Raw genomic sequence first — 15159 nt, forward strand, 5'->3', positions numbered from 1 at the left:
CTCTGAACCACATTGAAATTGTTTAATATTTTGTTATTCTATTAATTGTAATATTATTTAAAAATTAATTTACTATTTTATATTACCTGTAAATCAACATGCATAGGCTGACTATTGATTATTTTTGAACTTTCTAATTCTAATGAACCGGGACCTAAATTATCTTGTTGTGTCTATAGATCAGTTTTTAAAAATATATTGTTAAAAGCGGATTAATAAAGGATTATTATTAAATATATTTCTGAGCTGTTTTTAATATGTACTTGGGTATCAACTTCTTCCAAATGCATCTTCATATGTCTAATCATATTTTTTCTTTGAGTAAAAGCCTTCTCACATTTCAAACATTTGATTGTATTTTCTTTAGGGGTCTGTGTTTTAATGTTATGCTTTTTGAGTAAATGTTTTTTTAATGTACAGACTACAGTTGTGTTTAAACTTTACTCCACATTCATCGCAATTAAAGTTCTGTAAAGATATAACGTTTCTCCCTTTAATACCTGGGATTTTTACTCTTTAAAATATAATGTACTTGAATATATTATAATATATAATGCTTCTTATTAAGAACCATTCAATTAATTCAAGTATAAATATTCACAATTCATGTAGTAAAAATTAGTTACTACAGGATAACAAAAATAAACAAACAAATACATAATATACTATAAAAATGTATATTATATTTTTAAAAAAATCAATAAATATTCACAATTCATATAGTAAATATTAATTATTCAGGATACCAGGATAACAAAAATAAATAAATACATAATTACATAAACTATAAAATGTATATTATATTTTTAAAAAATTCAATAAATATTCACAATTCATGTAGTAAAAATTAGTTACTACAGGATAACAAAAATAAACAAACAAATACATAATATACTATAAAAATGTATATTATACTTTTAAAAAATTCAATAAATATTCACAATTCATGTAGTTAACATTAATTATTACATTATATATTATATATTAATATATTATAATAATAATTAAAACTCAATATACAGGGTGATCCATTTAAGTGGGTACACTAATTATCTCGAAAAGTATTAACTTTTTTTGAATTTTTTTTTTTTAAACTTCTAGGTTTATGTTTTTCTAAAACCGTATAATATTTTAATTTTTTTCACCCTTATATTTATTAGTGAAACCACTATCAACTTTTGATTTTCAAATGGTAACATAATATAATAAAAATATCATGAATTAATAATCCCATTTTTATTGTGAATTTACGCGTTAACATTTTTATTTTTCAATGATTCGTTTGCGAGATACAGCTCCTCAAAGTATTGGTGGTTGAAAGTCGGTACCGCTGGAAAATTTTAATTTGTAAAGCCCAGAAGCTATAACTGATAAATTCGATACCGTTCGAACTAACTACCTAAGGTACCTAACATTAAACATATTGATAATTGTTGTGCTTTGAACCTCATTAATTGAATGTCGAGCTATTAGTGCTATTACACCTTTATGCTAATTTAACCATTAAAGCTACGTTTTGTTGACCTTGACTGTCGCACCAAATCCCCTCCATAATCAATATTACCATAGAACAATAATAATCGTATTACAATTTACAATTACCGATATTTGGCGATACCTTTATCATTATTTATAATTATCTATGATGGTGTGGCAAGCGTGACGTTGTGTTATCAGTGGTGGCGTCGTATGTCGTCGGTGCTGTCGGGAAACAGGTTCGACCACCACTGCGTCACCCATACTCACGTATTTTTCGTAAGTCGATCTGACTCCGTGTTTCTGAAGGGTCGATACGTCGTCGTACGAGGAAAGAGATTCAAGGGAAATAAATGTAAACACAATATATCGTAATGACGCGTTGCGTCGAGTATTTTATTGGTAGTCGTTCGTTACACAATAATGGCGAGATCGAGACGTTGCGAGTGAAACAAGCTCGCGGTCGTTCGGGTCGTAAAGGCGTCGAGACGGAGCTACTCGTTGCGAGCTCGGTCGGTCGAGGTGTTGCTCGTTCGGGCGTCGTTGTCGCGCGAGGTGGGTCGAGGTCGATTTAGTAAAGAACATAAATATAATTACAAAGAAGTCGTATACAAAAACATAACAAAAGAATAAATAACGAATACAAAACAAAAGTATAAAAAGGCGCGCGTCATGCGCTGAGCAAGTGGTGATAAGCTCGCGGTATCACCACAATGGCCACGGTCTTATGAGATAATAGAATTGATTAAAATATTATAATATCATATTAGTTAATTAATGATAATAGTAAAGAAAAATCAATACTGATTACTGATAAAAAAACTTTAAGATAGTACTATCTTAAATCGTGGTCTATGATACTTTTCACACTTAGATCATACTAGGGCACTATAGGTACAGGTATGCTACTCCGCCATTTTGCGACTAATAATCTTATGTGAATATGAATTTCTCCCCCTTACTTTTATCATTGATAAATGAGTCGCAAAATTTATTGTGGCATAGCATACCCATTATATTATGTAGAACCTTAATCATACTAAGTTTTCACATGATATAGTTCAGGTTTTCCCCAAAAGTTGAAACTGAATACTGATACCAAAAAAATTAGTTAATAAAATACTATTATATTTTGGTATAATGGTAATCGGTAATCGTTTCTCTAGGGGTACCTGAAATAGGATTCACATCTAACCGCTTCATCTTGCTAGCTATGGCCTATGAATCTATGATGATGGGCTGGTGAGGTTAGAGAAGCTTATGTAAGAATGGATCTCTAGGTGGGGCTATTCGTTTGAAAACCGACATTTTTCTTTTCTAATTGAAGGTATATCTTGGTCTTTAATTAACTTACTGTTGCCTATTTTTTCAGTTAAATTGGTTATAATAACAAAAATATTGGTTGTATTTGAAAATGTAATTTTATTTTTTAATTCTTTCATGTTTGTTAGTTGATTTATGATTATTATTTTTAAGTATATGGTATAAATATTAGTCATTACTCTTTAGTATACACTAAATCTGTAGGCATATTGGTAAGTGTTTTCGTAGTATAGGTACTGTAGTTATGAGGTCGGTTAGATAACTTATAATAATAAGACTAAACTTGAATAATCGGAAAAACTAGTTATTACAATTATTCATGATTTTGTTTTAAATAAACTATAACCCACTATAATAACATTTTAGTATATCTTTAGAATAATATATACCTATTTTTTTAAATTGTCAAAAGAAAATCAATTACAAAAAAATATAGTATAATAAAAATCAATGGGTATGGTACACCTTAAAGTTTACAATACAGTATACACACATATAAATACTAAACAAATATACCAGGTATAATAAACACCAATATCTTATGAAAATAAATTATTGAGTTTAATGTCTTATAATACTGTCCAGTACAAAATTTGAACACAATAATTTTTAAATTGATTTTGTGGTTTAAACGATATATCAATATGTACAAATATACTTAATAGCTTTAAAACATAGTAAGCGACTAATAAAAAATTACATAGTAAATGATACAATTTTTTTTAATCATACAATATAATACAGTGTATGCTGACATTAATTTCAGATGGTTTATGATAAATTGACGAGGCTCATTATCCATTTGTAAAATCTCTTCAGAGGCGCATACAAAGCTACCTAAGAAATTGTTTTATATACCTTATTATTTATTTAAATTAAAGCATATTCAGCACACCCCTATGATACAACTGACAAAAGTTTAAAAATGTAACTAAATCTATATAAAATGAGGTGATTAGAGCCATATTTAAAATGTTATTTTCACAATTTAACAATGTTTTATTGCCAATATTTTTTCAATACAATATTAATTTAAAACTTTACTAAACTTGTAGGTCTTGTTTTTATGATTTACCTTCTAATAGGTTATTTTTTTTTTTTTAATTACCATTCAAAACTATTTCACATTAGTTTTGAATTAATTATAGCAAGTTAATAATCATAATTTTAAATATACATATTATATGGTGCCTAACCTATAAGTAAACATCTAGCATATTGTAATTTTAAATGCATACTAATTGTACAACTTTTTTTCAATTATCTATATTATTTAATTAAAAACAACTTAATTCAAAATTGCAAATTCCACATATTACCCCATTTTATATTTATAATATTGTGAACCACTTAAATAATTTAAAATAATTTAATAGTGAAAGACTATGGATAGTTAAATATTTCAAATTTAAATTTATATAATATTATGTTTTTTTAACAATACAATAATTATGAATATTGTTACAAACAATAAGGTAATATGTCAAAAACAACTTAGCTGTTTCAATATGTCGTGACTGAAATCACCCCATTTTATATTTCTATTATTATGAACCACTATAAAAGGCATTTGTGTAGCAGGTGATCTACCAATTTAATAGAAGTGATCCACTACAAGATTTAGGTACCTATAATAATAATATGTACATTGTACATACCTATTAGGTTTAAAATATATTTTACCATTAATTATTAAGATATTTTTTTATTTAGGATTATCAAATCAAATAAGAATTCATTCAAAAATACACAGTTTACCGCCATTGATTAGTGCTACAATATGAAAATTATATTTCTATTATTATCAAAATCAGGAGTACGGCACGTACCTACATTATCATAATAGTAATACATTATAGTTTTCGGCTTAAATTGAGAAGTATGTAATAAGTAATAACTATAATAATTAATAGGCAAATAATAAAGGAGTAGAAGCGCACTTGATCGACTTTACAATTACTACTATGAAAGAAATGCACATTTATAAAATTTGATGGAGCACCTGCTAGATAAACACCCTTCAAAAATGTTACCATAATATTTAAAAGCCCAGGACTATGATAAATCTATTCCAAATTAAATGATACAGTTAGATCAAAATATTCGTTATGCAGTAATGCAAAATATGAGTTAAGATCATAACATGTATTCAAAAAAATTGAAACAAACTCAACTTAACCCCTAACTTAAAAAATACAGTAAAATTTAAAAATGGGACTAATAATATTTTAACTTAGATTTCGTAGGTGGTAATAAATAGCTAACAACACCAATCAAACAGAAGAACTATTCAGTTGCAAAACACTAAAACAATATAATTTTAAATACAAATATTTTTATGATACATAAATATTAGGATTAAGACATACCTACCTAATATTATAACAAAGTAGTTATTTAAATAAAATATTTAATAATACCATGTATAATAATGAAGGTGAGTAATTTATGATTTTTTTTTTAATTTTCTAAAAACATATTTTACCACCCATTTAAGTATCAATGATTGATTGATGTTGTTAGCTAAATTAACTTAATTGTATAATATTTGTTAAAATTAAAAAAAAAACATTAGCAAGTACTATTTTCATTTAACATATTTTTAGTTTACTATATTATTGGGATTAAGTTTTTTCTGGAATGCAGATTGTCAGACTTGATTTTTAATCTTCTTTGAAATTAACTTGAGTAGTTGAGTATTTACTATCTAATAAATTAAAAAAGGATAAATATAACCAAATTATTTAACGGTAAAAAAATATGTTTACATACTAATTCATTTTGTAGTCCCTCCCAACTATTAAAATAGTATATGGGAAACAACATTTTTATTTGTTATTGTTCTTGTTTGGAAAATGTAATGGACGATAGAAAATTATGTGATTTCAATATCCATCTCCAAATCATTTGGCCAAGTATATTTGTAGTAAATACAGATCAACTTAGTTCTTACTGTTCTTAGTAATAATTACTATGCCAGAATGTAAAATTTGAATATATGCAACTTATAAGTACTTCTGAACAGAGAACATTATATTTTTAAGTATGTATGATGTAGATAGGCAACCATCTTGTTGTGTCCAAGAAGATGGTAATAAGTAAATGAATAATATAATATATATGAAGTTGTATTAGGTTTGTGCTATGGTGTATTGGTGTCAGCCAATAATTTTAAGAGTATAACAAATTTTGTGTTATCAAACTTTGAATAACATTTATTGGTGGTGTAACTGAATGAACAAAACTGATTTAACTGAAAATAAAATTTAAATAAAAACTGTTAAGACGTCATAATAATGTATGGTAATATATGTACAAATTAATGTATTAATCATAACAATTTTTCTACATATACATTTTAAGAAAACTTACCAATAAACTGAATGTAGGTACAAATGTTGTGCCACAGAATATAACAATTGGTTGTGCTTTCCAAGTGGTTGGTATTCATGTATTATCAAATTTACATCACACTTCATAATATAAACTTAAATACATAGGTATATTTTTGATTGAAATATCAAATAAAATACATAAATATATCCCAAATTAGGACTTAGGTATAATGTAATTTTAAGTTCAATGGAATATTTTTGACAAACTTATTGATTCAACAACTATTTTGTTAGGTATATTATGCTTTTAAAGAAATTTAAACTGTCTGTCTACTTATAACGGTTTACAACATAAACTAACTATACATATTTAACTATTAAAGTAATAGTGCTATGCTGCATGGCCACATGGTTTAGACTATTATTTCACAAGTTTTAAAGTTTTTTATCAGTAATCAGTATTGATTTTTCTTTACTATTATCATTAATTAATTAATATGATATTATAATATTTTAATCAATTCTATTATCTCATAAGACCGTGGTCATCACATAGAGTAATAATAATTATTATAATAATTACTCTAAGGGTCATCATCAAGGTGTATTGATAAGGTGTCGTCACTTGTTTGATAACTTGATTGAAAACTTTACTACAGATAGTCGTCACCACCGGGAGAGCTGTATGTCCTAAAGAGGCCGATAAACGAACACTTTTGTATACCAAAGCCATAGAAAATTGAAAATATATTATGATTTAAGAAATAAAATTTAAAAATTTTCATTGCATAATGACTTCTATGTTCTAAATTATTTGTATTTAAATACTTTCTTTTTATCAAATACAATTATTAATATTATTAAATATTGTCATTTTTAAATTTCCTATTACAAAAAAAATATATGAAAAATGTGAGAGTTAATTCACTAAATTATCATACATAATGCTTTCAAAGTGTTACAATGAACAAATAATAATTATTAATTATTAATTAATATATTGATTTTTAAATACAATTCATTATTTGTTGATATTGAGGTTAATACTAGAAGGATGCAAATATCCAAAGAATAAGTGACTAAATTATACATCATATTTTATAGTTGATGTCTACTCGATAAAAAATATTGCAAATGATTAAAATGCAAATTTAATGTATAATACTATAATTACAGGCTCCAATTTATTATGCCAACTCAATAAAAAAAAACTTATTATGATTCATTGTTTTAGTAAATACTAAACTTCAATTTAAAAAAAAATAGCATTATAATTCGTAATTTTTAAGACATTTTGCATTTAAAAGTATGAATACATAGGCCTTCATAGGACAGGAAGCGCGCTCTGGTGACTATAGAACTGTGGTAATAATTTCAATCAAGAGTGTATACGTATAGGGGTCCAGAGTGACGACACCTTATCAATACACCTTGGTCATCATAGATAATTATAAATAATGATAAAGGTATCGCCAAATATCGGTAATTGTAAATTGTAATACGATTATTATTGTTCTATGGTAATATTGATTATGGAGGGGATTTGGTGCGACAGTCAAGGTCAACAAAACGTAGCTTTAATGGTTAAATTAGCATAAAGGTGTAATAGCACTAATAGCTCGACATTCAATTAATGAGGTTCAAAGCACAACAATTATCAATATGTTTAATGTTAGGTACCTTAGGTAGTTAGTTCGAACGGTATCGAATTTATCAGTTATAGCTTCTGGGCTTTACAAATTAAAATTTTCCAGCGGTACCGACTTTCAACCACCAATACTTTGAGGAGCTGTATCTCGCAAACGAATCATTGAAAAATAAAAATGTTAACGCGTAAATTCACAATAAAAATGGGATTATTAATTCATGATATTTTTATTATATTATGTTACCATTTGAAAATCAAAAGTTGATAGTGGTTTCACTAATAAATATAAGGGTGAAAAAAATTAAAATATTATACGGTTTTAGAAAAACATAAACCTAGAAGTTTAAAAAAAAAAAATTCAAAAAAAGTTAATACTTTTCGAGATAATTAGTGTACCCACTTAAATGGATCACCCTGTATATTGAGTTTTAATTATTATTATAATATATTAATATATAATATATAATGTAATAATTAATGTTAACTACATGAATTGTGAATATTTATTGAATTTTTTAAAAGTATAATATACATTTTTATAGTATATTATGTATTTGTTTGTTTATTTTTGTTATCCTGTAGTAACTAATTTTTACTACATGAATTGTGAATATTTATTGAATTTTTTAAAAATATAATATACATTTTATAGTTTATGTAATTATGTATTTATTTATTTTTGTTATCCTGGTATCCTGAATAATTAATATTTACTATATGAATTGTGAATATTTATTGATTTTTTTAAAAATATAATATACATTTTTATAGTATATTATGTATTTGTTTGTTTATTTTTGTTATCCTGTAGTAACTAATTTTTACTACATGAATTGTGAATATTTATACTTGAATTAATTGAATGGTTCTTAATAAGAAGCATTATATATTATAATATATTCAAGTACATTATATTTTAAAGAGTAAAAATCCCAGGTATTAAAGGGAGAAACGTTATATCTTTACAGAACTTTAATTGCGATGAATGTGGAGTAAAGTTTAAACACAACTGTAGTCTGTACATTAAAAAAACATTTACTCAAAAAGCATAACATTAAAACACAGACCCCTAAAGAAAATACAATCAAATGTTTGAAATGTGAGAAGGCTTTTACTCAAAGAAAAAATATGATTAGACATATGAAGATGCATTTGGAAGAAGTTGATACCCAAGTACATATTAAAAACAGCTCAGAAATATATTTAATAATAATCCTTTATTAATCCGCTTTTAACAATATATTTTTAAAAACTGATCTATAGACACAACAAGATAATTTAGGTCCCGGTTCATTAGAATTAGAAAGTTCAAAAATAATCAATAGTCAGCCTATGCATGTTGATTTACAGGTAATATAAAATAGTAAATTAATTTTTAAATAATATTACAATTAATAGAATAACAAAATATTAAACAATTTCAATGTGGTTCAGAGTCAAATTCCCACCGGTTACAAATATTCAGTAATAGATTACACAAGCTTAGGAGAAAAAACCTTCAAGGCAAAATTTTTTATACATGAATTTGGAGTTGATGATGTTGTTCCTTTTATAATGGCAATGCGAGATACACATAACACCAAATAATAACCCAACCGGCTATGACTTTTAGAATATTTTTGTTTATTTATGTATATAATTAAGTGAGTCGTGAGTGTTGTGATTTTTAAATTGATTTATTGTAAAACATTATTGACGTGCACAAAGTGAGTGTTACTTTTAAATTGACTTTTGGTAAATTGTTTATTGAGTATTGACATTAATTAAATATATTATAAATTAAAATAATATAAAATGTTATTATATTAATATAATTGATATTAAATATTTTATCTAATATGTATTAAATGATAATAGCACTGTGATAATACGGTAGATTGGTCTATGTAGTGTGGTAGTGGAGGCAAGTTAAATGAGTCGCCGTGACACGATTTCAAATTTCGCTCAACGACGGCGGCGTCGAGTAGTTTGATGTTTAGGTGGGGCGGAGAGTGGTGTACCGGTTGCGGCACCTATGACCGGGCGGGTGGTGGTGGTGGGAAGGCGGCACCTTAGGCCGGGCGGTGAGTAGGAGAGGTGGTGGTGGTGGTGTATGATGATGATGAGGAGTGGTGTACCGGTTGCGGCACCTTAGACCGGGCGGGTGGTGGTGGTGGGACGGCGGCACCTATGGCCGGGCGGTGAATAGGAGAGGTGGTGGTGGTGGTGTATGATGATGATGAGGAGCGGTGTACCGGTTGCGGCACCTATGGCCGGGCGGGTGGTGGTGGGACGGCGGCAACCATGGCCGGGCGTGAGTAGGAGAGGTGGTGGTGATGGTGGTGATGATATGGTGGTGTGGTGGTGGTGGTACGGCGGCACCTATGGGCGAGCGGTGAGTAGGAGAGGTGGCGGTGGTGGTGGTGGTGGTGGCGTATGATGAGGATGAGGAGGAGGAGGATGAGGATCTTGTGATTGAATTCTCTATTTTATACTACTGTTGTGGTTCCAGTAGTGGCATCTATGGCCGGTATACTAGTATATATAATAAGTAGTAAATATAATGTCTTATAATGCACATGATAATGTGTGTGTGTGTGTGTATGTGTGTGTGCGCGCGCGCGCGTGTGCGTGGAACAATATAGGTTGTAACGTCACAGAATTTTAGGCCTCTATAATATCATTATCCATTAAACCCACCTTTCCCTACAACAATTAAATTATCATACCTATCGGTCTGCGACCATTACTTTAATGGTCTTTCTATTATCACAATAGCGCGTTGCGATTAAGACGAACAATAGTCATGATATATCCTCACTTATCCCCCCAACCCCTCCTGAACATAGTGTCCGGCGAACTGTCTCCGCGGATGTGGTTACCTGCGCTGTCGGCGATACGATCGTCTCCACCGGTAAACGCCGACAAGACAGCTGAAGCCCAATAATTATGTAAAATCCCCGCGAAAAGCAACACTGTCCCCGCCCCACTCCATCACATTTTCAACAACGGTCACCATCAAGACGAGCCGTCCGGCGCCCGTTGACTTCTCTCGACATATTTGTTTTAACTCTTGTCACGACCGCGGCCCGGTACACCGGTATATGTAAAACTTGTCGTCCAGTCTGTCGATCCGTCCAACAACAACCACGCGGTCAATGTTTTGTTCATGTATCTCGTCGACACCATGATGGGCTAATTCTACCATCTGGGGCTGTGGAGGGCCCAGCGACCAATATCCACAACAGTATCCAACGTAACCGGTGCAGATGGGCCGTGTCGATCACGAGTTAAGGTGTATCGACGGCCCACGAGGCCAGCCTATCACAGCCACCGGTTACCAACACCTCAAGACACCAGCTGCAGTCGCCAAGTATTATTATTTCCCCCAAATACCCCTTCTTTTTGTCCGATTATATATGCATCTATAATTTTTCTCGTACACTCATTTTTTTCTTTCTTTCTTCTAAAATATATCTTGTTTTTGAGTTGTAATTGCCATGTAAAATACAATCATATCACTACCTTACATGTTGCCACATATTTTCTTTTATTAATATTATTTTTATTTACTGTTTTCCCTTTTAAATAAATCTTTGGGATTCATTTCCCACTGTGTGTATCAAAACCCATAGATTCTACCGACATGTCCAAAAGACACCACGCGGTTCGGTCTATGGGTCATCACATAAGTGTTCCCCTTGTGTGATGGGTGGTCAGTAAGCCCTTAAAAAGGCCGAAAGCTCACAAGGTATAAAGGTATTATAAGTCTGATGAGTATGCGTATATAGATGTACATTACTAGAAAATATAACAGTTAGTACCCAAAGATCGGACTTGTAACCGCTGTGTTATATTCATGTAATATTAAATTACAGATAGTACCTACTCGTAAACTGTATAATATTAAATTCACGGTATTTTGTTCACAGTAATGTGTTAAGTGATATCTGTTTAGGGTATAGAACTGCTCGCAGGAATGTGATAGCGTACCTATAATTAAATATACTTCACTTAAATGGCTAATAATAATATGCACATAATTGGTCTGGTGGACCAGTGGTATTATAGCAGTCGTCTGTGAGGCAATAGATTCGAGGTCGAGTCCTGGACAATCGAAATAAATTTTTGCATTATTTCCACTGATAATAATAATAATATTATACGTCACAACGGCGGCGGCGGCGTCGAGTAGTTGGATGTTGTGGTGGGGCGGAGAGTGGTGTACCGGTTGCGGCACCTTTGACCGGGCGGGTGGTGGTGGTGGTGGGACGGCGGCACCTATGGCCGGGCGGTGAGTAGGAGAGGTGGTGGTTGTGGTGTATGATGAGGATGAGGAGCGGTGTACCGGTTGCGGCACCTATGGCTGGGTGGGTGGTGGTGGTGGGACGGCGGCAACTATGATCGGGCGGTGAGTAGGAGAGGTGGTGGTGGTGGTGATGGTTGGGATATGGTGGTGTGGTGGTGGTGGGACGGCGGCACCTATGGGCGAGCGGTGAGTAGGAGAGGTGGTGGTGGTGGTGGTGGCGTATGATGTGGAGGATGATTATGATGAGGAGGAGGATGAGGATCTTGTGATTGAATTCTCTATTTTATACTACTTTGGATCATGTAATGTAAGAACAGTGTATCAGGCAGGGAAAATACACAATGCCATTAAAGAAATGGATAGGATGAATATTTCAATCCTCGGTATCAGCGAAATGAGTTGGCCAGATTCAGGCAACATAAATATAGAAAACCACAAAGTACTTTACTCAGGTTCAACAACTGGAACACATGAGTATGGATTAGGTATCATTCTGGCGGAGAAAATGGCTAAATCGATAAAGAACTTCATACCAATCTCTTCAAGAGCTATACTCGTACAGCTATTAGCTACACCAGTAGATGTTAACATCATTCAAGTTACGCTCCAACAGCGGAGAAAGAAGAGAATGAGATAGAAGAATTCTATCAATGTGTTAATAAAGTCATGAATAAGTGGAAAAAACAAGACTTAACGATCGTTATGGGGGACTTAAATGCAAAATTGGGAGCAGGAAGGACATCGGTGAGCGTAGGAACATTTTGACTAGGAGAAAGAAATAGCCGAATGGACAGGTTGGAAATATTTGCGGAAACAAATACAATGGCTGTAATGAATACATGGTTCAAATTACATCCACGGAAGTAATACACATTGAAATCCCCAATGGATAAACCTGGAAAAGTTGTAAGAAATCAATTCGATTAGTGAACCAGAGATTCAGAAATAGTTGTATAGCGGTTAAAAATACCCAGGGGCAGGTCGTCAATCAGACCCCGTCCCACTAGTGGCCACCTTCAAAATTAGAATGAAAAAGATAATCCCAAAAAATGGAAAAAGATATGACTTACGAAAACTTAAACATCCTGATGTAAAAGATAAGGCACAAGCAGAGTTAAATAAAAAACTTACCAGAATTAACAACGAAATGCTTATTAGCGTTGAGAAAGAGACTATTGGCTTTCAGAAAGTAACTATATTAAAATATAGTTAGTATATTAAAATAATTAAAAAATGTGCGGAAGTTGATCTAAAGTATACTTGAAAAATTCGAATTTGTTTTCAGAAATCTTATCGTTTCACTTTATATATGTTTGGCAGAGAACACTGTTAAAATTTTTTTGGTTACACACAGATAGAAAATCGTGGTATCGAATCCCCTTAAGTAAATCTTTCTCTGAATAATTATCAAAAAATTATACACCATTATAATAGTATTAGAAGCATCACAAGTTTTTCACATTCCTTTCTGTGTTTTTACTATACATATACCTGTAAGTTTATAGTATGTGTTTTTACGAGCTTATGCTACAGTAAATAATACCATCAATTATATTTTATATTAGAGAAAGTACTGTCAAACATATTCAGCTATCGTGAGGATGATGAAGATGATAACGATCGTGAGTAATTATTATCAATGATCTATAACTATAATTTATAATTATTTATAATTTTGTTTTTCTGCCAATAACAAATTTAAATTGTAAAATCTTCATGCATATTCATGTGTATTGTTACGTTCCAACTGAACGTCGATTCATACATCAACGTAGGAATGAAAATATAACTGATGTATAAGTGTAACAATATCTTTATTTTACGTTTAAAATTGATATAAAATTACATTGTAGTAAGCTATAAGGTGTTAGTGACATGCTTATTGCCACACGTACCAATTCACAATTGGGGGAATTATTGATTCCGCCGAAATTACCTGTTTAGGAAAAAGGTTTACCTACATCGATTTTGCCGGCTACTGTTTAAAATATATATATATATAACGGTTCCACCTCCTTCCTATTCAGGGCGGAAATTAATTCAGCCGGCTACTGTTTATCTTTCCCTTGTAAATGAATTTTAAAATATACACTCCTACATAGTATGATGTATAACATTATATATATTAATAAAATGTATAAAATGACAATAATTGTATAATAATTCAAAAAATGTATAGTCTAATTAATACGCGTATGTGAATATTTTGTAATATGTATATAGTCTAAATTATATTTATATACGTATTTCTATAACATATTTCGTTACACATAAATGATGTCAATTATGATTCTGAGTTCTGACTGAAATCTTATCTTTAAGATATGATATATCTTAATATCTATAAAGACCTATATTTATATTTTTTTTATATTGTTAAAATGTGGACTTCCTAATCTTCCCATGTTACTTCTCGCCTAGTTACTAATCAGTTAACGAAATTGCTCCATCACGTGCATAGTGTTGCACATAAGTATTATTATATTTATTAAAGCGTATTATTTATCAGTTATAAATTATAATGAACTTTACCATAGTTTCTAGTGAAAGAAAAAATGATTTTATTTCATATAATGATCATAAATATCATAAAAAAGACTATGTAAAGTTTTTAGATGCTCTTAAATGGCAGCGTATAAATAAAGATAAATAATAAGTGTACTGCAAAAATTTATGTGAATCAAGCAAAAAATATAAAGACACGTCATATGCGCGATCGTTTGGTTACGTTATTGAAAAATGTTCAGAAATCAATTTATCATTCAGTCCATTGGAAATAGTTTCTGATTTTGAAGAAGATATACATATTGGTGCAAAAACAATTTGGCCAGAAATATAAATTGTTGAATGCCGATTTCATTTGACGCAAAATTGGTGGAAACCGATTCAAAAATACAAACTGACACATAATATATAAAGGAAATAATATATTAAATAGTAAATACAATTATATTATATTTATTTTAATTATATTATACATTTTAATTTTGAATTATACAATTATTATCTGTCGCGTTCAGCTCTGAACAAAAATCAAACATAATAATTTACGTTAATATAGGTTAATCAGGGTGCCTTCACGACAAGGC

At 30.4% G+C, this 15159-nt stretch overlaps 1 protein-coding gene across 4 annotated transcripts in view; it reads left to right on the forward strand.

Moving 5' to 3' along the window:
* LOC107164686 (uncharacterized) overlaps positions 1-15159 on the forward strand; it is a 95019-nt gene that overhangs the window by 64159 nt on the left and 15701 nt on the right. For all 4 annotated transcript variants that reach the window (XM_089222071.1, XM_089222072.1, XM_089222073.1 and 1 more), the window contains one exon: positions 13636-13692. In XM_089222071.1, coding sequence (XP_089078197.1) covers positions 13636-13692 — 57 coding nt within the window. The remainder of the gene's footprint in view (positions 1-13635; positions 13693-15159) is intronic.

The sequence above is a fragment of the Diuraphis noxia genome, unplaced genomic scaffold (genome assembly GCF_037042655.1).
Source record: "Diuraphis noxia isolate RWA-SAM2 unplaced genomic scaffold, SU_Dnox_SAM2 contig0003, whole genome shotgun sequence".
NCBI classification, from domain to species: Eukaryota; Metazoa; Arthropoda; class Insecta; order Hemiptera; family Aphididae; genus Diuraphis; species Diuraphis noxia.